The sequence below is a fragment of the Nelumbo nucifera genome, chromosome 6, assembly GCF_055504915.1.
Source record: "Nelumbo nucifera cultivar China Antique chromosome 6, China Antique-T2T, whole genome shotgun sequence".
NCBI classification, from domain to species: Eukaryota; Viridiplantae; Streptophyta; class Magnoliopsida; order Proteales; family Nelumbonaceae; genus Nelumbo; species Nelumbo nucifera.
Window position 1 is genome coordinate 63,088,375 of NC_142654.1, and position 24,802 is coordinate 63,113,176.

At 38.9% G+C, this 24,802-nt stretch overlaps 1 protein-coding gene, 1 non-coding gene and 1 pseudogene across 2 annotated transcripts; 2 read left to right on the forward strand and 1 right to left on the reverse strand.

Annotated features, from left to right (window-relative positions):
• The first annotated feature begins 6,194 nt into the window (after positions 1 to 6,194).
• Positions 6,195 to 7,699, forward strand: CAO (chloroplast signal recognition particle component (CAO)). The gene has a single exon (XM_010268653.3). The coding sequence runs from the start codon at positions 6,374 to 6,376 to the stop codon at positions 7,559 to 7,561; it is 1,188 nt and encodes a 395-aa protein (XP_010266955.1). The 5' UTR covers positions 6,195 to 6,373; the 3' UTR covers positions 7,562 to 7,699.
• Positions 7,700 to 12,496: 4,797 nt separating this feature from the next.
• On the reverse strand, positions 12,497 to 12,603 carry LOC148791118 (small nucleolar RNA R71). Its single transcript, XR_016078051.1, has one exon. It is a non-coding gene; the product is annotated as a small nucleolar RNA R71 (small nucleolar RNA).
• A 70-nt stretch (positions 12,604 to 12,673) lies between these two features.
• LOC109115190 (uncharacterized) lies at positions 12,674 to 17,409 on the forward strand (annotated as a pseudogene).
• Positions 17,410 to 24,802: the final 7,393 nt, after the last annotated feature.

Here is a 24,802-nt window from a genome sequence, read left to right on the forward strand (position 1 = left end):
AGAGGTCTGCACCAACTTAGTCAACCGAACGATGTGGTTTCCTCCAAAGGGTCCATTGAATCCATTGTCAACAGCTACTATAAATTGCTCCCAAGTTGGTGTGGGTTGATGGTCTCAAATAGTCATGTGGGTTAGGCCTCAGCCCAGGGAGGTATCTATATCAAAGAAGCTCCTGGAAAACCAATTTTTTAATTGAACAACATATTTGGGATTTCCGGATTTTTTCACCAAACAAAGCTTATAGGCGGCTGTCCATGTGGAGCGCTGACCTTGCAAAGCCAGAAAGCCACTATGAAAGACCTCCCAAACACATTGAGGGTCTAATTAGGAGGTTTTTGGTTGATTAAGCAACTTCAAAGAAGCTATCTAAGATAGCCTAAGATAGCTTCATGGGAAAGTCAAATTTTGTCTCATTAAGAATATTTTCGGTTTGCCTATTTTTTCACTAAATATGGCTTAACAACTTTTTAGGTTTCTTAGCTCATGTAATGCTAGAAATTGTGTGAAAACCCTTCCAAACAGTCGCTTAGTAGCTTCTTTAGAGCAGCTCAATTAACTTACAAACGGGTCACAACCTTTACTGAAATGGAATGAAAGTTTTCTAAATTTGGCAATTCAAAAAAAAAAAAAAAAAACTCCAATGATCAAATACATTTTCTTAGTCCTTCAAACATTTCAATAATTTGTCAATTTCTCAAAGTGTAATGTTGCCATATCTATTGCGAAATAACAAGAACATAAAATATAAGTTTGTGATTATCTTTTTTTTTCCTTTTATCCTTTTATATTTTTTCTTTGGATAAATCATATACTACCACTAGGGGTGAGCATTCAGTTTATTCAGTTAAAAAACAAACCAGATAAACCAAAAATTTAAAAATCAAACTAAAAAATAAAAACCAAAACTGAATTATAGAAAAATCAAAATAACCGAAACCGAAATATTATATATTAACATATATATGTTAATATATATATATATATATATATATATATATATAATATTTTGAAATCAAATTTCATTTTATTATATATTAACATATAAATGTATAATATATTATATATTATATATAATAATAGAAATTTTGATTAATTCAGTTAACCAATTTTCTAATTCTAAAAACCGGAATTGAATTAAACAAACCGATTTAACCAAATTTTTTTTGTTTGGTTTTTTGGTTTTAACCGAATAGTGATCACCCCTAACTGCCACCCTGCCCTGCTTCATTAATAGGCTTGATGGTAATGACAAAATACTAAAATGCCCAAGCTTAATGGGTTGAGAGAAGAAAATATCAAAATAATGAAAATAGGCATGCAAAGCACACTCTCTTGTTTTTTAGTTTTTTTAGTAATTATCAGTGTATTTCTATATTTTCTTATTTTTTGTATTTCCTCTTTTTTCTCCAATTTTCATTATATTTCTTGTATTATCTACAATTTCCTATTTTTTCTTTATATTCTATCAATTTTTTGCAAAATGGTCTCATAAATGACGTAAGGGCAGTCTAGGGCTTTAGAAATGTTTAAACATACACATGACAATCACACAAGAATCTTTTCTAAACTAAACTGAGGAATACTAATGAATAACAGGTGAGTAAAGTGCTACTGTGCTAGAATCTGAAGGTCCATGAAGGATGCTAATGAATAACAGGTGGGTAAAGTGCTAAAATCTGAAGGTTCAGGTGGGCAAAGTGTCACTGGAGGGTGCAACTTGGACAGGCTTTGGTTGGGTTTTTGTCAAAATATGAATGGCCTTAGCCCAAAGTTCTGTAAAATGCTAATCTGGGCCAAAGTGTCACTGCCCACAAAGTATAGGATTGAGTTCTGTATTTTACCCTTTTGTTTCTATGCCTTCGAACTATATGGACAACTTTTGACCATTTGCTAGGCATAATTGTACTCTTAGTTACAAGATCAGAAATTCCATGATCATGGAATACAAAATTCAAAATTTTTTTGAACAATAGCAATTCTAGTATGGTCGTAGAAAAATGATAACAATTAACCCTACAAATTAGGGGCTGTCCTACGACAGGGATGTTTTTATTTTCATTTTTTATTTCAACTATATGAACCTCTTTAAAATAGAAATTCAAGCATATGTTTTTTATTTCAACTTTTAAAACAAAAACACACATAACTAGACATGTTTTCTGTGGTTTTCATGTTGAGAAAATAATTTATTTCTTTTTTAACCATAAACATTAAAAACCAATTCGTTTCCAAACCAAAAAACGGTACCATAGGTGTTTTTTTTTAACTGCAGAGAAGAAAAAGTGAAACAATTAATGTAGGAAAACACCCCTTAAACTGTGACGCTAGCACATTCAATTTCCCCTATCTTTAATACCCAAAAAGCAAAAGGATAAATTTCTTAAAACTTCCCTTAAGGTTTAAAAAATTGACTAACTATATCTCTAGTGTTTCAATATTGTCTTCAAGTATCTTTTGTTTTGGACAATTGACTAACTCTGCCTTTGTCATTATCATCCGTTATTATTCGGTCAAATTTCGTATATACGTGCCATCATGTGACATATAATTTTTTTAAATCCAATTTTACCCCTCATTCACTCACTCTCTCTCTCTCCCTCCCCTTCATTCTCTCTCCTGTTTCATCACTGCTGCATTACAGCAGCAGTGAACCCCTTCACCTCCGGCCTCTCTCTCTCCTTCTTCTTCCCCTTCTATAATTCGTCTCAGATTTGTTGAGTATCTCTTAGATCTGCAAGAAACCCGGATCTGAGACCTGAGAGATACTCGAATCCACTGTCGTTGGTCAGAGCAAGTGTTTGTAAACCCCTGTAGAGAGAAAGGGTTGGAGCAAGGGTGGATGCACTGGTCGTAGCAATGGTGGCCCCGGTTCCTCCTTTCTTGTTCTAGCAGCCGCCCTCTGTTATCAGACTCAAACCTTGCTCCCTCAATCAAGGAACAACTATTTTACCCCTGCTTCCATTGGCGCAATGGAAAAATGAAATGAAGAAAAAGAACTAAAAGACAGATAAGATCTCAATATCAAAACAATCGTTCATGGGGTGCTTTGTTCTATAACGTTTTCCTTATCAGATTTTAGTCTCGGCAGATAGTTGTTCGGGTTGTTGCCAACAGGGAAAAAACCCCTTACAAAGAACTTTTCCGGGAGTTTTACTGTCGTTGACGATGGGAATATTGTTACCCCATCATCGTCTCCGACTCCGACTCCGACTCCAACTCCAACTCGGACCCCATCTCCGTCTCATCACTGTCTCTGATTCCGCATCCGCCTTCGTCTCCGACTCTATCATTTGAAAGTTCCGAATGTGATTGCATTCCCGATCAATCTCAGATATTCCACTTTGGCTTCAATTTTGAACAAACAGTGTTCGCCGGTCTTTAGCGCCCCTTGTTTCGGTGCTTATTGGATTGATATTGACCACCATCGTCTATATGTTCTCCCCCATCAGTCCGGTAGTCGGATGACACCCATGGTCTCATAAATAAACTAGTAGCAACACTACTGCTCTCGAGTTTGAAAGCTTGAAGAAGTACGAGGGCTCGTCGTCCACCTGATGTATCACTTGGGCCCCGTCCTCACTGCTTCCTAGTCGGCTCCACCCTTCCCTATGCCATGGAGGAGCACACTCAGACTCCCATTTGGGAGGTAGTTGTAGAAGCAACAATTTGAAGAAGAGAAAGAAGTTGCATCTTTTGGACCGATTAAGAAAGTCTGGAATGCGAGACCATTTGAGGTAGTTGTTGCAGACATTGCAATTGCAAGGGCCAAGGGGGCCTAATGTTGTGTACGGCCAACGACCTCACTTTTATCATTTGAACCATCTCACATTTCAATGGAGCAGAGGAAAAGCTGAGCCGCGACAATAGGGGTGATATATGGGAGTTATTGGTGGGGGAGGAGCTGATGCCATGGGAGAAGACGCGGGAGAAAGGCACCCGGGAGGAGAAGATTTTTGTTTTTGTGAGGTTGAGGCCACTAAATGCAAAGGAGATTGCAAGACATTATGTGTTAGGTTGAGAATGCATTAACGATAACACTATTATTTGTAGGAATTGGTGAGGGGCGATTTGGCCCTACAGTGTGATATTAAGCCACCTGACGACCTTGAACCATTGCTTAACACCTCGGCACCATGTAGGCACTTTGGCTTAACACCTCTCTGCCGAATTGGTTAGAATGCTATTGGCAACCTATAAGACGTGGTGGCCGACTCGCATTACAAGTAAGTCATCGCCTCCGACTTCTCTGGAATCACGATGCTTGACTGTTAGATCCATCTTTTCGCATTATCCACATCGGAGTTGATCGAACAAACTTTATCTCTATGTGGATTTTATATCTGGCTGAGTGATCTACTCTGAACATGGCGGACACGGTTTCTCTGGAATCTCAAGCACGTTACAAGAAGCTCCTGGTTTCTTACGCCTATATATAGGCATCCCCTCCCTTAGAGAAGGTATGTGTGATTTAGCTCTCACAATACTCTAGCTCTCCAATATATTTCGTTGAGTTAAGCATTGGAGTGCTCGACCCAGGTAAAGCAATCCAAGTACTCTGATACTGTCTTTTTGTAGATCGACCCAACAAACTCGCCATCTCAGCATCTGAACTGCCTTAAAGCAAGGAACTGCCAGATCGTGCATCATCGAGAACAATCTTGCTGAACGATCCATATATTTGGTTGCCTATACATTTGATAGAGTATTTTGGTGTGATTGCTCCACTAAGGAGGTTTATGAGTTAGGAGCTAGGGGTGTTCACGGGTCGGGTTGGGTTGGTTTATTGGGGTTTTCCCAACCGACCCGACCTGGTCGGGTTACCTGAGGTGGAAACTGAAACTGACCCACTGATAGGCTAAATCGACCTGGTCGGTTTGAGTCGGGTTGGGTCGGTATCGGTTTTGCTCCTGTATAAAAGGATACCTAATTGAATTCTAATTGTAATTGCCTAATGGGTTGCCTATTTGGTGTAAAAGATTATAGAAAGTTAGAAACTAGGATAGATTGCCTATTCTAATTGTAATTGCCTAATAAACCTTCTAGTTCTAGTAGAAGATTAGTTATAGTTAAATAGAAAACTACTCAAACTAGGAACTACCGAACTAGTAGAAGATTAATTCGGTTTGGGTCGGGTTGGTTTCGGTTTTCATACAAAAAAACCGAAACCAACCCAAAATATCAATTTATATATTTGCCCAACCCAAAACCGACCGGTACTGATGAAAACCCAACTGACTTGAGTTGGGTCGGTTTGGATTGGTCGATTTGGTCAGGTTGGGCATTATTATGAATAGCCCTATTAGGAGCCAAATAAGTTGCTCCACTAGTGAGATTTACAAGTTAGGAGTCAAGAAAGTTGCTCTTTTCAAATGGGTGTCTGAAGTCTATTATGTTTGTACTTGTGCATTAGAATTTCTGATCATACCACAGATTTCTTTTGTAAGCAATAACACTGAAGTTTGTTCTGTGTTATCATCGAATATTTCTATAAGCGATAATGATACATGCACGTATCCAGGACTCCTAACCTCTCTTTATATCCTATTCCTTTTCATACTCTATTAATCATTTTTGTAATGGATAACTCTTATCCTAGTAATAATTATCTTTGTAAATTATTTTTATATTCTTATCCTAGTAAGATAAGTATCCTAAATAGGATTACATCTATTCCTGTCCTAAATGAAATAGAATTCAATCCTTGTATATTCCATCTTTGTAATCTATATAAATAAGATGAAAGAGTCGAATAGAGCAATTCGACCATTATCGCTTACAGTTTCAGGTGCGTATATTGGTAGAAACAACACATTTGGGCTACTAATGGATTCCAGCAGCAATCTGGTGTTTTGAGACATAGTAATCAGACCGAGTTGTAGCAAAGCTTCGATCATCCCTCCTACATACTCTTACCAGACATGAGAATTGGACACCTGGACAAACGAAGAAGACCGGAGACCTGGACAAATTTCTTTAGGCGTCGACGTTCAGGGGTATTTTGGTAAAATTTCTGACCCCGCTGAACCGTCATTCTCCCTATTTTTATGGGGTGAAAGTCAAATCCTTACGTGAGAGGCGACGTTTGGGATGGCTGTTTGTTTCAAGGAGCAGATTTAGTCAATTGTCAGAAAATAGAAATAATTTAAAAAATTTCTTAAATATTAAGGGTAATTTAAGAAATTTATCCAAAGCAAAAACATCCATCCCGGGACAAACAGCGGAACGCGAGGATGGGGTTTCTTATCCTCAAAAATCTAAAGAAAATACGCCCAAACACAAAGCAGAAGGATCCGGAATCAAATCAACCTCTCAGACTGAGACTGAAGAAAACTGATACCCTCCGATCCCACAAGCCAGACAACAGCCATTTTCGATGGACGCTCTCTTCGTAAATCCATCTCTCTCTCGTCTCAAGCTCCCATCTAAACCTACCTTCTCATCTCAAATCACGACACCTCCAACCTTTATCCCTCTCCACTTCCCCTCTGTTCGTCGATTCAATTTTCTCCCTCACCACTCCCACCCTGCCCGTCGATTCAACTTCAGAGCCTCCGCCGTTGGAAACCAATCGAAGTTTCAATTTCAAGACCAAGAAATCCAAGAAGACGAATCCTACGGCGAAGTAAATAAGATAATCGGAAGCAGAGCCGTCGAAGGCGGTACGAGAATGGAATATCTAATCGAATGGAAAGACGGCCATACTCCTTCATGGGTACCCGCTACGAACATCGCCAAAGACGTCATCGCCGAGTACGAGACCCCTTGGTGGACCGCTGCCAAGAAAGCTGACGAGGCTGCCCTTCGACAACTGTTGGCAGTCAACAACGACGACGAAGAAGGGCAATTGGGCACTAGGGATGTCGACGCAGTAGACGAAGATGGGCGTACTGCGCTCCTCTTCGTGTCAGGTCTCGGCTCCGAAGCCTGCGTACGGCTTCTAGCTGCGGCTGGCGCTAGCATTGACCACAAGGACAACAGTGGTGGTCTGACTGCCCTCCACATGGCCGCTGGTTACGTCAAGCCGGGCGTAGTCCGGCTGTTGATAGAGCTCGGGGCGGACACCGAGGTGGAGGACGATAGGGGACGTACGCCGTTGGATCTTGCGAGGGAGATCCTGGGGGTGACGCCGAGGGGGAACCCGGTGCAGTTCGCTAGGAGGTTAGGGCTTGAAAATGTGATAAGGGCGTTGGAGGAGTCGATCTACGAGTACGCAGAGGTGGAGGAGATACTGGAGAAGAGAGGGAAGGGCGATAAGGTGGAGTATTTGATCAAGTGGAAGGACGGTGGAGACAATGAGTGGGTCAAAGCTGGGTTGGTCGCGGAGGATCTGATCAAGGACTTCGAGGCAGGGCTAGAATACGCCGTGGCGGAAGCAGTGGTGGATAAGAGGGACGGGGAGGAGGGTAAGAAAGAGTATCTGGTGAAGTGGGCGGACATCGAGGAGGCTACATGGGAGCCGGAGGAGAACGTTGATCCTGAGTTAATCAAGGAATTTGAGATGAGAGGAGCTGGCAATGTGGGACCCAACACTTTAACGTTTCAGGATTCGATCGGCTCGTGATGTTTTTGTGGTTTTGACTCTCTACTCTCCCCCCATATAATGTTCGTTTTGGCTTCAAATCTTCTATCTTCAATCTACGTGGGCTGTATGTAACTGTATTTTAAAGCCTAAGTTCTAAAAGTCCATTTGCTTGAGCAATTTTCGTTTCTTCCAAGATACGATCTCAAAAAATGGTTGGTTGATGGAAATCTATTTGGGCTCTTATTGTTGGATTTTAATCTCATTAGAGATTAAATTTAATGGGGTTTGATCGGTCAATTACATGAAAAAATACATTTGCACATGGCACCTTCCTCTGTTTCATGATTCTTCAGAATTTATTTAAAGAGCTTGAATCAAGCACTTGCACATATACAATTTTGAAAATCACTGTCTCTCTCTCTGTCCGATCTGCTACTGTCTTACGGAAAGGTTTTTTGGAGATTTTTCAATTTTGCTAGTTGCAGATTTTCGCCTAAGGCTCTGTTGTATCCTAGGAATGGATTTGCCTGTAATTCAACAGCAAATTCAGTAGAACTGAGCAGGGGCAAATAACGTTATAAAGACAGTATCTTCAGACACGCCTCAGAGCTTCTCTTCCAAGTTTTAGTGACCCCATTTCCCAACACTTATTATTACGAAATTATTCACTATTTCTTTTCTTAGCCCCCACTAGCCTGTAGTGTTATTGGGGTTGGGTGTGGGTAGGGGTGAGCAAGAAAAACCAAAAAACTGAATCGAATAAAAAATTCGGTTAATTGAATCTGTCGGTTTGGTATTTTTAAAAAATTGAAGGTATCAGTTCGGTTTTGGTTAATGAATTTTTATTATATATTTATATATATTTTTATAATATATAATATAAATTAAAAAAATAAAAAAACAACGAGCCAAATCGACGGTTAACCGAATTGGTCAACTGGTTAATCGATCGACTTTGGTTCAGTTTCGATTACTGATTTTTCAGAAACCAGTCATACCAGTTCGGTTTCAATATTAGGCCCAACCAAACCATGAGCACCCCTAGGTCTGAATAAGTGTATTTACTTGAAAAAATAGGCTCCTGATGCTTAGTTTGGAAGGTACAAATGTGTACCTTCCAAATAATACAAAAACAAATATTTAAGTGCAAATACATATAAAATAATACAAAATACAAGCAAGGTTTTGCACTCTACATATTTGTATTTGTACTCCTTCCAATCTAAGCCTAAAAAACAAATAAGGCCTAAGAATAGAAAATGATAAAAGAGAAAAGGTGCAAGGCACAAATTGAGGACATTGTCAAGGGCGTTTAGCTCCAACCAAATAGAGCTATGCAGCGCTAGATACTTCAAGCAAATTATTTCAATGTCTTATGCTATGTTTGGTTGCAGTGTAAATAAATTTGCACTAATGCAAAACTATAACAATGCAAATGTTTTGGGTATAAATTTAGATTTATTTTTGTTTCAAATTTTACCTTACTTTGTTTGGTTGCAGTACAAATGAAGTAAGACCTAAAGCAGAATAAAGTAAAATCTAAAACAAAATTAAACCATATTTTGCATTTTTTTTTTCATTTGCACAATTGCACTCCCATACATTTGTACTACTACAAATAAAATTGCATTGCAACCAAACACACCCTTATAAGTACATTTGCAAGGAATTCGTCATTACATTATCCTTCTAAGATCTTCAAAGCTATTTTCCATGACTGTACAAATGAACAACATTTTCAACCACATAACTGAAAATGTCTCTAGGGGATAGTGGGGTTCAATCCTTTGGGCAGCTTGCTTAAGATTAACACGAATGAAACAAGTTGAAAGCAGTTTCATCCAAATCAATTGCAAAGAGAAGTTTGGACTTAGAACTAAAAAACCAAAAATTGCTCTTTCTCAACCTGCTTGCATCAAATGGTTACAGGAAGGGGAAAACAAAGAGAAAGTTAACTATTGAATTAAATTAGGGGTGAAATGGATCAGATCTTGACCCAATCCAAGATTTGATCCTATTTGGTCAAATTCGGATCACCCCTGTTTGGATCTTTGAATTGGACCAAATCAGATAATAGAATCTAATTAGGAATCGGATCAAATTCGAATCACCCCTTATCCGATCCTAGGGGTGTCAATGGACCGGTTTTGGGTTGGACTTCGTCCAAATCAAAATCCATTTGGATGGATTGGACGGACCAATAAGATATATTGAATTTGGACTGACTGGATAGACCAATATGACATATTGGATTGGACCTGGTCCGTCCATAATGAATTTATATTGGATTGAGCTAATATCTGGTTCATTGATAGAACATAAGAACATAGGTGTCAATGGACCAAGTTTGAGTTGAAACCAATCTAAATTAACAAGAATTTGAACAAATTGGACAATCTCTGGACCAGTCCAAAATATTCATTGAACTGGATTAGATTAGACCAAATCCAGTCCAATTGACACCCCTATCCTATCCGATATATGTTATATATTTATAAACATGAATATATAATACACAAATATATATTATTTATTTATTTATAAATATATTTGTAGACGTGAATTTTTTAAGCCAAATAAATTGGCTTAATTTACATGACAATCTCTAAATAATATGGGCCTCCATGGGCCCAAGGCTCCAAGTCTACATAAATAGGTCTTGGTGGCCTAAGGATCCAAGTGTATTAAGTCCAATTTGGCCCATCTCCTATTGTAATAGGGTGGTCCCATTGGCAAGACCACTAACTCCTACATAAAGGTGCATGTATAGGAGTTAATACTAACCCAACACCCCACTCACATGGGATTGGTTAGCTAAGTAGGCTGAGGTGGCAGCCTTAACCCTTGGCTATAAATAGCCTTGCCTAGGAAGAAATGACCATTTTTCTTCATTTTGAGAGAATCACACTGTAAGAAGCTCTCAAACACTAACACTGAAGATTTCAAGCAATCACAAGCTCCTGCAACCTCCAGCAACTACAAGATCAAGAGAGAATAAAGAAGGGAAAAGGTTCTTCATTCTCTACAACACTTGGATTCAAGCTCTCCAAAGAATATCAAACTAATGAAAGCATGAAAATGTATATCTAAAGTGTGCTCAACAATTGACATTTGTAAAATAAAGAGCTTAAAAATAATATTTTTTCATAATAATTTTATAAGTGTCAATTTTATTATTTGTGCAATTTTTATGCTGAAAGAATTAATAACTGAGTGGAAGAAAGACCAAACATAGGTCCAAGAAACCCAAACCCAAGTTCAATGACCCAAGTATGAGTGTTGATTCGTTTCCCGTTTTACTCTGAATAGGGTCTGGTATTTTGGGCATATCTTTCTCTACAAATGTTGAAATTCAATGATTCTTGAGGCTATGGATAGATAAGAGATAGGACTACAATTCATCTATTGATAACTTCTTCTAAATCAATCCCTATCCAAGTGAAAATTGGGGGATAAGAAGCGGATCCGGGCTAAGTAGATTGAGGAGCTTGGCATCATAATAAAAAGGAAAAAAAATCTGACAAAAAAGGGACGACTTGCAGAGGTTATTTTGGCATTATTTTCTCATTCTTTCATAGAGGAGAAGAGGGGAGAATGATGTCCAAGCGTGGCTAAAGCTTCGACAAGGCTAGGGAGGATCTTGATCGATGAGTTTTACTTGTTATTTTACTTTGATTCCTTGAGAGATTTAAATGTTTAATTTTGTTCTTAAGAGATTTCTTTTATTATTTTGATAAACCCTGAACTTATATTCTTCAATTTCCATATAAAATTAGTCATGCTCTTTTTATGTGCAATTTGTTAGAAAATAATTGATTGGGTAGATTTATTTTATGAGTTGATCATTGACTGCAATACTGTTAATCTGGTATATTGTTGTTCTTGAGTAGCTTGTAAGAATAGATCATTTTGTTTTTCATCGAAAATTAATTCTCTTAGAACAAATACTTTTGTTCTTGTCGTTGGTTTCAAAGTTATATTTTCCGATTGTTTGTTTGGGATGTGAAATTTGCAATTGAGTAATAAATAGGAACCAAAGTCAAGACCAGTTAAGCAAATCGATCAAGTGGATCTCGAAGCTTTGTTCATCACAATACTACTTTTCATCATTTAATCATCGTTACTTTTATTCAAATATTTTTGCTCATCTTTTTATTTTTAGAAAATCATTTTCTCTAGGTTATTCACTCTTAGCGGTACCTCCTTTTGTTGGTTTAATCAGCTTCTCTATGGATTCGACACCTAAAGCTATGCTTCAACGACCGCTTAGCCAAGGGTAATAATTTTGCGCGAGACACAAAATTTGGTGCCGTTGCTGGGGAAGCCAAACCAACAACTGAGTTTGAACATTCTTTACTTCTCTTTTATTTCCTCTGTTCGTTTCGTTTTCTTTAGTTTTATTTTATTTTCTTGATCTTATTTTCCTTTTCTTCTTTTTGTAAGCTAAAAAAATAAAAAAAAAAAAATAGGAGCCTAGGGTGTATGAATAGACCAAGGGACAAAAGTGGGAGATTCGCTAGACAGATACGAATAGACCCACCACCACTCCCTGAAGAAGAAGTAGCATTTAGTTCGTCCTCTGATTCTGAAACCATGAGTCAACACGAGGACAACCCTGTTAGGTCTTTAAAAGACTACATGCACCCCACCTGGACAGCCACACCATCATGCATCATGTTCCCTCCGAATACACCACAATTTGAGTTCAAACCTGGAATGATCCAACTCTTGCCTAATTTCCATGGTTTAGACAATGAGAATCCATATGTGCACATTAGGGAATTTGAAGAGATAGTGGCCACCTTTCATAACCGAGCTGATATTGTAGACATTGTTAGGCTGAAAATTTTCCCTTTTTCCCTAAAAGAGAAATCTAAGAGTTGGCTATACTCTTTGAGACCGAGATCCATAGGTACATGGGCGAAGATGACCCAAACTTTCTTTAACAAGTACTTCCTGCACCATAAGACCAACAACCTTAAGAGACAGATCTCAACATTTTTTCAAAAGGATAGTTAAACCCCATACCAAGCCTGGGAGAGATTTAAAGAGCTACAGAACCTGTGTTCGCACCATGGGTATGAAATTTGGAGGCTAGTTAGTTATTTTTATGAGGGTTTAACCAGTAGGGAGTGCCAATTCATAGAGATGATGTGTAATGGGGAGTTTTTGCAAAAGGATCCTGAAGAAGCCATGGATTACTTGAATGAGTTAGCTGAGAAAGCCTACACGTGGATTGGACCTAGTGCTACTGATAGTACTAATAGATCACGTCCAACTGGGATTTACCATCTTAAGGAGGAAGACAACCTCAAAGCCCAATTAGAAGCTGTAATTAGGGAACTTGAAGCCTTAAAGATGAGAAATAATAAAGTCATCCACACGGGTGCCAGGGTAGAAACTCAAATTTCATGTTTTGTCTGGGGGGATCGGATCACTTAGCTCAGGATTGCCCAACCTATGGTGAGGTGAGAGAGGTTTATGAGGAACAATGTAACGCCTTAGGAATGTATAGGAAACCTTTCTCACCCTATTCAGAGACCTATAACCCTAGTTGGAGGAACCATCCCAATTTTAGTTGGAATGATCAAAACCAACCCACATCATCCAACAACAATTGGAGTGTAGAGGCGCAACCATCCAGATTTCATCCTACACCCCAATACAATGCTTGACCGAATAGGAATCCTTTAAAGGAAACACTTCAAGCATTTATGGAGGCACAGAGTAAGACTAACCAAAAGTTTGAATCTGTTTTTGTGCAAGTGGTTGAAGAGAATAAGGATATCAAGAGTCAGATAACTAAACTTACCATTGTTCTTACTATACAAGAGAGAGGCAAAATTCCATCTCATCCTCAGACCAATCCGAAGGGGTCACATATGGTACAGGAATCCACCTCTGATCCGGAGAACATTAAGGGGGTCCACACCATCACTACTCGCAGTGGTAAGGTTTTAGATGGGCCTTTGCCAAGCCCACCTCGCACAAATGTCACCACTTTAAGGAGAATTGAAGATGCCCCCTCAAAAGAGCTAGAAAATGAGGCTACGATCCAAGTGCCCTTTTCCCAAGCTCTCAGATTTGGAGGAAAATTTTCAGACAACCAAGGTGAAATTTTGGAACATTTGAAAGAATTTAAGATTAATCTACATTTGTTGCATGTGATTAAGCAGGTACCAACTTATGCTAAGGTGATCAAGGATCTATGTACCATGAAAAGGAGAGACCATGTCAAGAAAACTGCATTTCTAATAGAACAGGTAAGTGCGGTGATTGAGCAGAGAACGCCGCCAAAGTATAAAAATCCAGGGTGCCCCATAATTGCCTATCATATTGGGACACAAGAGTTCGGTCAAGCTCTCTTGGACCTAGGAGCAAGTGTAAATTTAATGCCTTATTCAGTTTACTTGCAATTAGGTCTTAGAGAGATAAAACCCACGTTCGTGGTGTTACAGTTGGCTGACCATTCTATTCGGAAACCAAGGGGGATAGTGGAAGATGTTTGCTTCAGATTGATAAATTCTATTATCCTGTTGATTTTTTGGTTTTAGATACTCAATCTGTAGTTGACAGTGAGTCGAAGATTCTGCTTATTTTAGGAATGCCATTCCTTGATACAACCAATGCTCTTATTAATTATAGGAATGGTTTAATGAAGCTTTCATTTGGGAATATAACTCTTGAGGTGAACATTTATCATATTGGGAAGCAGCCCCGAGACGAGGACGAGTGCTATTATACCTACATGATAGACTCTCTCATTATAGAGGAAGTAGATGAAAGGGAAAATTCTGAATCTTTAGAATATCTCATCTGTGATTCTGATTTGAATTCTGAATTTTTATTTCATCCTGTTAATGATGTTTCTAATGTTTTCTCTATTTCTAATGATATGCAGGATAAGTAGAAGTTTTGGAAACCACGCTTTGAGGAGTTGCCACGTGAGAGAGACCAGCCAAAGCCATATTCTGTGGAGACACCCAAAGTGGAGTTATCCCCACTACCTGAAGGATTGAAACATGCATTTTTGGGACCGGGTGATACCTTTCCTGTTATAATATCTTCTGAACTTAGTGTTGAGCAAGATGAGAAATTGATAAATCTGTTAAGAGAACATAAGGCTACACTAGGTTGGACCATAGCTAGCATTAAAGGTATAAGCCCACTGATATATTCTCATAGGATTCATTTAGAAGAAGAAACTATCCCACGTCGAGACCCCCAAAGAAGATTGAACCCAATAATGAAAGAAGTTGTTAAAAATGAGGTCTTAAAACTGTTAGACGCAGGAATCATATATCCTATATCTAACAGTAAATGGGTTAGTCCTACATAGGTTGTGCCAAAGAAATCAGGGGTCATAGTAGTTAAAAATGAGGAATGAGTTCTTGTTCCCACTAGGGTAGTAACTGGGTGGCGCATGTGCATTGACTATAGGAAATTAAACGCAGCCTCTTAGAAAGACCATTTTCCATTGCCATTTATTAACCAAATCTTAAAATGTGTGGCTGTCCATCCTTTCTATTGCTTTCTTGATGGTTATTCAAGCTATTATCAGATTGAGATAGCTTTAGAAAATCAGGATAAGACTACTTTTACATGTCCTTTTGGTACTTATGCTTTCTGTAGGATGCCATTTGGTTTATGTAATGCTCCAGCTACTTTTCAACGTTGCATGCTTGGTGTGTTTTCTGATATGGTTGAAAAATGCATGGAAGTCTTTATGGATGATTTGACTATTTTTAGTGATTCTTTTGATTCATGCTTACTTAATTTGAAAGTGGTTTTGACTAGGTGTAAAGAAAAAGGACTTGTGCTTAACTGGGAGAAATGCCATTTCATGGTGCCTTCAGGTATAGTTTTGGGACACATCGTGTTTGAAATAGGAAAAGAGGTTGACAAGGCCAAAATGGAGTTGATATCTAAATTACCCACTCCCAAAACGGTAAGAGAAGTCCGGTCTTTTCTCAGACATGCTGGTTTTTATAGGAAGTTCATATAGAATTTTTCTGCTATAGCACGACCATTATGCAACCTCCTTGTCAAAGATGCCAAGTTCGATTGGACCTCAGAGTGTGAAGAAGCTTTTAGAACTCTCATCACTAAGCTAACCATTGCACCGACCATGCAATCACTGGATTGGAACCTTCCATTTGAGATTATGTGTGATGCTAGTAACTATGCAGTGGGAGTTGTTTTAGGCCAACGAAGGGAGGGGAAGCCCTTTGTTATTTATTATATTAGTAGAACTCTTAATAGAGCTCAAAGGAATTATTCTACAATTGAAAAGGAGCTACTAGCTGTTGTTTTTGCTTTAGATAAATTTCGTGCTTATCTCACTAGTTCACCTATTACTGAGTTTACTAACCACGTAGCTCTTAAGCACCTTCTTTTTAAGAAGGATTCTAGGACTTGCTTGATTAAGTGGGTTTTGCTTTTGCAGAAATTTGATCTAACAATCAAAGATAAGAAGGGCATTGAAAATGTAGTGGTTGATCACTTGTCTCGATTGGAGTTCAATAATTCTGCTAATGATGACCCACCCATTTGAGATGACTTCCCCGACAAGCATTTATTCACCGTTAGCCAAGTGCCATGGTATGCCCACATCGTTAACTACTTGGTTTTAGGTAAAGTTCCATCGAACTGGAGTGCACAAGATAAACGCAAGTTCTTGGTTGAGGTAAGGAATTTTTTTTGGATGATTCCTACTTGTTTAAGTATTGCCCTGACCAAATCATGAGGCGTTGTATTCTAGAAAGTGAGATTAATAGTGTCCTTAATTTTTGTCATTCGGAAGCTTGTGGTGGCCATTTTTCTATGAAGAAGACTATTGCAAAGGTTTTGCAAAGTGGTCTTTATTGGCCTAATTTGTTTAAGGATACTAATGTTTTTTGTCGTTCTTGTGATAGGTGCCAAAGGTTAGGTATGCTAACTCGTCGTCACATGATGCCCCTTAACCCCATCTTGGTTATTGAGATTTTTTATTGTTAGGGTATTGATTTCATGGGGCCATTTTCACCTTCTTTTGGTTATCTTTATATTCTTCTTGCTGTTGACTATGTGTCTAAATGGGTTGGAGCTGTGACGTGCCATACTAATGATAACAAAGTTGTTGTTAAGTTCTTAAAAGAAAATGTGTTATCTAGGTATGGTATGCCATGTGCGATCATTAGTGATCAAGGGGCACATTTTTGTAATCGTTCTTTTGAAGCTTTGATGCGCAGGTACGACGTTATTCACAAGGTATCAACTGTTTACCATCCATAGACCAATGGGCAAGCTGAGTTAGCTATAGGGAGGTCAAGCAAATTTTGGAAAAGATGGTCAACCCGAGCCGAAAAGATTGGTCTTTACGCCTTTCTAATGCACTTTGGGCGTACCATACTGTTTACAAAACTATCCTTGGGATGTCACTATACCGACTCATTTATGGAAAAGCATGTCATTTACCTGTAGAGCTTGAGTATAAAGCTTATTGGGCTGTCAAAGCACTTAATTTTGATTTAAATGTTGCAGGTATTCAAAGGAAGTTACAGTTGTTAGAGATAGAAGAACTGAGGAACGATGCATATGATAATTCTAGGATCTACAAGGCTAGACTAAAAGTGGCTCATGATAAACAGATCCTAAGGAAGAATTTTGAGCCAAACCAATGGGTGCATCTATATGATTCCCATTTGCATCTCCACCTAGGAAAGCTGAGATCTAGATGGACAGGTCCATTTTTTGTGAAGCGAGTCTTTCCTAACGGTGCTATTGAGATTGAGGATCTGACCGATGGGAGGGTTTTCCGAGTCAATGGACAACGGTTGAAGCATTATGTGGAGAGGGTAGACCAACATGAGGAGATCACTCTTGTAGCTCCGGTTTATAATGCTTAATTAGGTTCTATCTTTCTGCACTACCACTTTTATTTTTCTTTTCTTTTAATTATTTTTTTTCTTTTATTAGTTTTTCTTTTTATGTTTCCTTCTTCTATTTGATAAATTTGCAAGTCTAGTCTCAGTCCATCGATCAGGTGTCCCTTACCTTTGCTTTGCTATTTCTTTTATTTTTATGCTAGTGAGGACACTGTCTCATTCAGGTTGGGGGTGATAGCATTGCATGCACATAATATGCACACTTTTTTATATACATTCTTCTTGTGTGAAAGAGAGACAATCAACACTTTACTTATTGTTTTATTCTGGTAGTTTTGTGTGAATAAGTTTGCATTGCATGCTTGAAAAGCTTAGATTGGATTTTCTGCTCTTCTATCTAGGTATGATTTCAAAATTGTTTGGTTTAAGTCACTTTTCTATATTGATTATCAAAGAATAACTTCTGAAAACTTTTTGCGCACAATACTAAGCTTTGTGGTTAAATAGATGTTCAATATATATAACTAAGAGAATTGTCATGTTTAAGTGCACATTTTTCTAGACTCAGACATTTTTCGTGAGTGAGTGGAGAGTTGAGGAAACAACTTATGAACTTTCATTGAATTGGTTAGTTACTGTTTAAATTGACATTTCTTGATTTGAGGAATGTTTAGATGATAAGCTGAAGGATGATATTAGTCCATTTCTAAAAAAAAGAAAAAAAAAGAGAGGGGGAGCTAGTTCGTGTTATGTCATGTGAAGCCTTTGGAATAACATATGTAATATTAGTTATGTGAGAAACTCTGAACTTTCCCTGCTTTGCATTATCAAAAGAAAAAAGAGAAGAGAAAAAAAGAAAAAAAAAGAAAAAAAATTGAAGAAGAAGACTCAGTACAATAAAGTCTTCCGTCAATTCAAAAGACAAAAACTTATTTTCTTGGGGACAGTCTTTCTCACCAGGCTCGATTTCTATTCGTACTGTTCTTGTATTTGACTGATCGAAATCCTAAAGCTTCTTGGTGGTAATAATGGTGGAGTTCTAAACAGCTAACTTTCCTATCTTTTGATCAATTGATCGTTTGTTTGTTTGTCCGTAAATTTGGCCTTCTCTTTGAGTGTTTATCTGATTTCCAACTCTATGAGAGAAATCCTTTGCCTTAAAACAACTTACCTGTGAGGATATGGAGTTGAAGCTTTTACTTTGACTAATTCTCAAGGTTTTATGTGTTGCGGTTTGTGGTATGAAGGTTTTGCTTAGTTCACACACACTCACTTTTGGAAATTATAATTAAAGTAACCTTGATAGCATTTGTGATATTTTTCCGACCTTTTTGTTTGAAATACCTAGGGGGTTTTGCTGAATTTCTATTTAAGCTAATCATCATGCTTTGTCTTTTCATTTGCGCTTAAATTGCTAGGGATTAGCAATAAGCTGGTTGGGGGTTGTGATGAAAGAATGAAAATGTATATCTAAAGTGTGTTCAACAATTGACATTTGTAAAATAAAGATCTTAAAAATAATATTTTTTCATAATAATTTTATAAGTGTCAATTTTATTATTTGTGCAATTTTTATGCTGAAAGAATTAATAACTGAGTGGAAGAAAGCCCAAACATAGGTCCAAGAAACCCAAACCCAAGTTCAATGACCCAAGTATGAGTGTTGATTCGTTTCCCGTTTTACTCTGAATAGGGTCTGGTATTTTGGGCATATATTTCTCTACAAATGTTAAAATTCAATGATTATTGAGGCTATGGATAGATAAGAGATAGGGCTACAATTCATCTATTGATAACTTCTTCTAAATCAATCCCTATCCAAGTGAAAATTGGGGGATAAGAAGCGGATCCGGGCTAAGTAGATTGAGGAGCCTGGCATCATAATAAAAAGGAAAAAAAATCTGACAAAAAAGGGACGACTTGCAGAGGTTATTTTGGCATTATTTTCTCATTCTTTCATAGAGAAGAGGGGAGAATGACGTCCAAGCGTGGCTAAAGCTTCGACAAGGCTAGGGAGGATCTTGATCGATGAGTTTTACTTGTTATTTTACTTTGATTCCTTGAGAGATTTAAATGTTTAATTTTGTTCTTAAGAGATTTCTTTTATTATTTTGATAAACCCTGAACTTATATTCTTCAATTTCCATATAAGATTAATCATGCTATTTTTATGTGCAATTTGTTAGAAAATAATTGATTGGGTAGATTTATTTTATGAGTTGATCATTGACTGCAATACTGTTAATTTGGTATATTGTTGTTCTTGAGTAGCTTGTAAGAATAGATCATTTTGTTTTTCATCGAAAATTAATTCTCTTAGAACAAATACTTTTGTTCTTGTCGTTGGTTTCAAAGTTATATTTTCCGATTGTTTGTTTGGGATGTGAAATTTGCAATTGAGTAATAAATAGGAACCAAAGTCAAGACCAGTTAAGCAAATCGATCAAGTGGATCTCGAAGCTTTGTTCATCACAATACTACTTTTCATCATTTAATCATCGTTACTTTTATTCAAATATTTTTGCTCATCTTTTTATTTTTAGAAAATCATTTTCTCTAGGTTATTCACTCTTAGCGGTACATCCTTTTGTTGGTTTAATCAGCTTCTTTGTTGATTTGACACCTAAAGCTACGCTTCAAGGACCGCTTAGCCAAGGGTAATAATTTTGGACGAGACACAAACCACCACAAAAGGGCCCTTCATAGAGAAGCATACTTTACAGCTGATCAAGCGCGAAGCCCGGAGTGAAGAAATCTACACCAAATCTCCCAAAGCACCAAAATTAAGAAAATGTACATCAACATTTCAAGAAGTTTGAGAAACACGCTAACGGCCCTCGTCTTCACCAAATTCGACCGTCAATCAGAGGTTGCTCACGTCATCAAGCAGAAATCAAAGAGAGTTCATTCCCTTGTTTGTTTTCTTTATTACAAATTTGTTTTTGTAATTTGTCTCCATATTTTGTGTTAATTGAAATACATGAAATTTATGTCAACAAATTTCTGGCACTCCCGGTGGGACACTCTCTTCCTCTCATCTTTCGAGTCGACAACTGCAGTAGTCATCCAATGGCTACTAAGAAGGCTGCAACTTCCTTCCACAAGTCCTCTGGCGCTTTTGGTTTTTCCTACAACCGTCCTATCATACGTGCCATGGCGAAATCCAACAAAGTGCAGCTATCGTCTCCAGCGGAGCTTCCTACACGGAAAATCACCAAGGCAACTACTCTATAGAAGGAAAGCCTCTTCAAATCTCCAAACATTGATGTGAAAGGAAAGAAACACTTTCTCCACGATGACCAATATAGCACTATGTCGAGGACAGAGTCTTACTCCTCTCCATCACACAACTCCTACTCTGCTTCTAATGGCATCGTACTAGTGATGATGACAGAAGTCGCGGCGATGGAAGAACGACTCCAGAAGATGGTTGAAGCTATTGACAACCTCAAGAGCTCCAATGCTGAGAAGGATCTCTAGATTGCCTTCCTGATGAACAAATTGGAGATACAAAACTGCCAACCAAAGTCCAGTCAAGGACCTTCCCACCCTCCAGGATTCACTCCTCCAATGACTCCCATCCTCAAAGAGCAACAAAAGCAGCAATAAGAGGAGAATGATCGGGTCATAGTGCAGAACATGATGCAAGACACCACCAAGTTTCTGTCACTTTTCTAACAGTGCAACAACTCCAGTACATGATCGTTGACACCATAAGGGCTCAATATGGAGGAGTTCCACAGACCTCTCTAGTGTATGCCAAACCATACACTCGCCACATTGATGAGATGTGCATGCTAGTCAGCTACCAACCTCCTCAGTTCCAACAGTTCGACGAGAAAGGCAATCTGAAGTAGCACATAGCCCACTTCATCGAGACTTGCAACAACGTGGGAACCTACGATGATCAAATGGTGAAATAGTTTGTTCGCTCCCTCAAGTCTATAGCATTTGATTGGTACACCGACCTCCAACCCAACTCCATCGACAATTGGGACCAGCTTGAGAGAGAATTCCCCACTCGCTTCTATTGTACACAACGAACTATTGGACTTCCAGAACTCTCTCCACTACAAGGCAAAGAAAGGATGAGTCCATTAACAACTACATTGAGCAGTGGAGGAACCTCGCCTTTCAGTGCAAGGAACAAATAAGCCAATCCTCTGCAATAGACACATGCGTCCAAGGGATGCATTGGGGACTACTCTACAGCCTTAAAGGGAACATGCCTACAACCTTTGAAGAGTTAGCTACTCGAGCTCATGACTTGGAGATCCAGATAGCCAAGCATGGAAGTACTCAACTAAGTGATCCTCGTGAAAAGAATGAAGGAAAGAAATATGTCAAGAAGGACCTTAAGACCTCCTCCTCCAAAGGAAAGGAAGTCATGAACACTACCACTGCACCAGTTAAGATCTCCGACAAGAAGAAGAAGACGGAGATCAAAGTGAAATCTTTTGCAAACCAAGGCCAAGAGAAGTCTATGCCTACTTTGAAGGAATTAGAAGAGAAGGAGTATCCATTCCCTAACTCCGACATTCCAGAAATGCTTAGCCAGCTACTCCAATCAAAGTTGATTGAGCTTCCACCACCCAAGCGACTTGAAGAGCAAGGACGTGTGATTGACCCCAAGTACTGCTAGTACCATCGGATGATAAGTCATCCAACTGAAAAGTGTTTTGTCCTGAAGGACAAAATACTTCATCTTACAGAACAAGGAAAGGTCGAGTTAGATCTTGGTGATAATTTTGCTGCTACTAACGTCACTATAGTGACTTTTGGGTCTTTTAACCCAGTACCACTACAACCCTCTATAGGTTCTTCCTCCTCTACTCAAGCTTTAGCGAGTGTCCAGACCTCAAGGAATTCTACACCCACCAAAGGGAAGTCAACACCACAGCACAACTCAGTAGATTCTCCTCAAATATGGAGACTGGGGGCAAGGTAGCTAGACCCCCAATAATGGTGTTTCCTACAACATCCCTCCTAGTGGGGGCAATTCTTATCCATTTTATTGTTAATCAAGAGGTGACCACTTTCTATGCTTATCCTAACATGCCGAGGTTCGGGAATCCCGACATCCCAACTCTCTATGAGCTGATGACTGATGACTTGGACTATTGGGAAGAGTCATCTGTTTCGGAAGATGAGATAGAAGATGGGTGGTCCACCTTCACCAGCAAAAAACCCAAGTAGAAGGTATGATACAAACCCGAAGGAATCATTTTGAATAGGGGCAAGACTATCTCCATCTACTAAGTGAATTAGAAACATCTCCTCAAGATGAGATCGGATGGACCATTGTCTCCCGACATAAGAATAAGACCCCTCGTCCCATCGTCCCTACGTCAACTAGACCAAAGAGGACTAAATGATGGCGAATACACAATGCCTCTAAGAAGAAGAAAGTGTTGAAGAAGAAAGCATTTCAGGTACCACCAGCTAGTGAGGAGGAAGTGTTAAAATAGCCTCATCCAACTCCAGTAACCCTTTGGGAGTTCATGCCAAGATAACTTTTTTCAGAGGAATGTGTAGCGATATACATAGTGACAGTTGACGAAGAGGAAACATCACCATCAATTGAAGAAGATTCATCCGACGAGGAGAAAGACATGACAAGGCTTCTTCAAGAGCACCCCATGTGTAACGAAGAAGTAATAAAGCAACCGAAGGAACTGCCATCCCACTTAAGCCTTACCCAACTGCTACAACTACCGCAGAAGGCTCGCTTTGCAATGGCAAAGACCCTGATCCTCCCCAACAAGTACCAAAGCAAAGTAGCAAAAGGGGACAACTGCACGGATTGGATGGCGACAAATACCTTTACAGATGAGGATTTACAACTTGGGTCACGTCTACATAACAGACCCTTGTATGTTGCTGGATATGTTCGTGAACAGAAGATGTCATGCATCCTCATTGATTGTGGATTTGCTATCAACATCATTCCAGTCTCCACTATGAAACAACCTGGGATTGACAAGGATGAATTGCTAAAGAGCAAGTTGACAATCCAAGGTTTTAATCAAAAGGGACAATGTGTCGTGGGCATGGTGCATCTCGAGATTGCATGAGACAGGAGTGGTTCCTTTGACGTGGCACCAATGCTTCAAATACTACCATAATGGAACACAGAGGAAAGTAGTCGCTGAGCCAGAGCCTTTCAACAAAACTGAAGCACATTTTGCTGACACAAAGTTCTATGCTGATAAGGCCATCTCAGAAGATTTTCCGGTCTCTATGCCAAAATCTTACGCAATGAAGGTTTGGAAGGAAAAGGAAAACATGACACATGAAGAAGAAACTGCATCTTCAAGTGGTGACAAGGAGCATCTACAAAATCAACATGCACTTGCTACCTTGCGAACAACTCCACCATCGACTTTCCCTTCTTTTAACCAATCAATCCTCATGCTTCGTTACACACCAAAGTCGAGGAGAAGGGAGGGCAACTGCCTTTTGAGGTAATGGCTACACCAAGCATTACACCAATATCAAAGAGCAATATTGAAGTTCTCGTGAAGGATCTTATGCTTCCAATCTCTACAGCATTGAAGTCATCGGTCTCTAAACCACCTTTAAAAGGATTTGTTCGAGCTTCATCAACCAGTAAAGTAGGGCAACATCAAGAAGGGTGGTTTGACACCAACGCTGAGAAGCTCCTTGAAAAGGTAGGTTAGAAAGAAGGTGAAAATCGTCAGTTAGGGGACTTTGAGTCAATCCTTACAAGTGGACAAGCCTATGGCCTAACAAAGATGCAAAGAGCTTTACAAAGTGGAGGCTCCCACATTCCTCAGCAAAATGTTGGCTTAGGATACCATCAAAATCCACCAACTCAAATTTCATGGAGGAAGGCATTATCCAACCACATCACTATAGAAGTGGTGGATAAGAAGGAAAAGAAGCATACACAACGGAGTTCAATCTTCGACTGGCTAGGAGAACCGAGAGAAAGACAATCAGCTTTACAGGCTTAGAGGACAAGATGCTGCTCCAACGTCATCTTCTCAACCACAAAGGACTTCAGTACTCTCCCGCATAGGGCCCAAGGGTGCCAATATAAAGAAAGAGGGCCAACAACAAAGTCAAAGGCTACAGTGCGCCATTGCTACAAAGAAGTCAGAGCCTCGGAGTGTTATTCCTTATCGTATGAAGAGGGTGGTGAACTTGGAAGTTTCCTCTAATGAGACATTGACAATTAGACAACAGACTATTGACAGTTAGACAACCAGGACAAGACATGGAAGAACAAAGTGAAGGGCTAATTGAGGATGAAGACATTGTCTCAGTTAATCACATCACCATTGAGGAGGAGGACGAAGATCTGTCAAGCACTTCTTCAGATGAAGAACTTGAGCCTGCTCCACCTACCTTTGAAGAAGGAGGCCAAGCAACAGTGGATGGCCTGAAGGAG

Coding starts and splice junctions, on each gene's coding strand:
- CAO (XM_010268653.3), top strand. CDS start 6,374: ATGGACGCTCTCTTCGTAAATCCATCTCTCTCTCGTCTCAAGCTCCCA.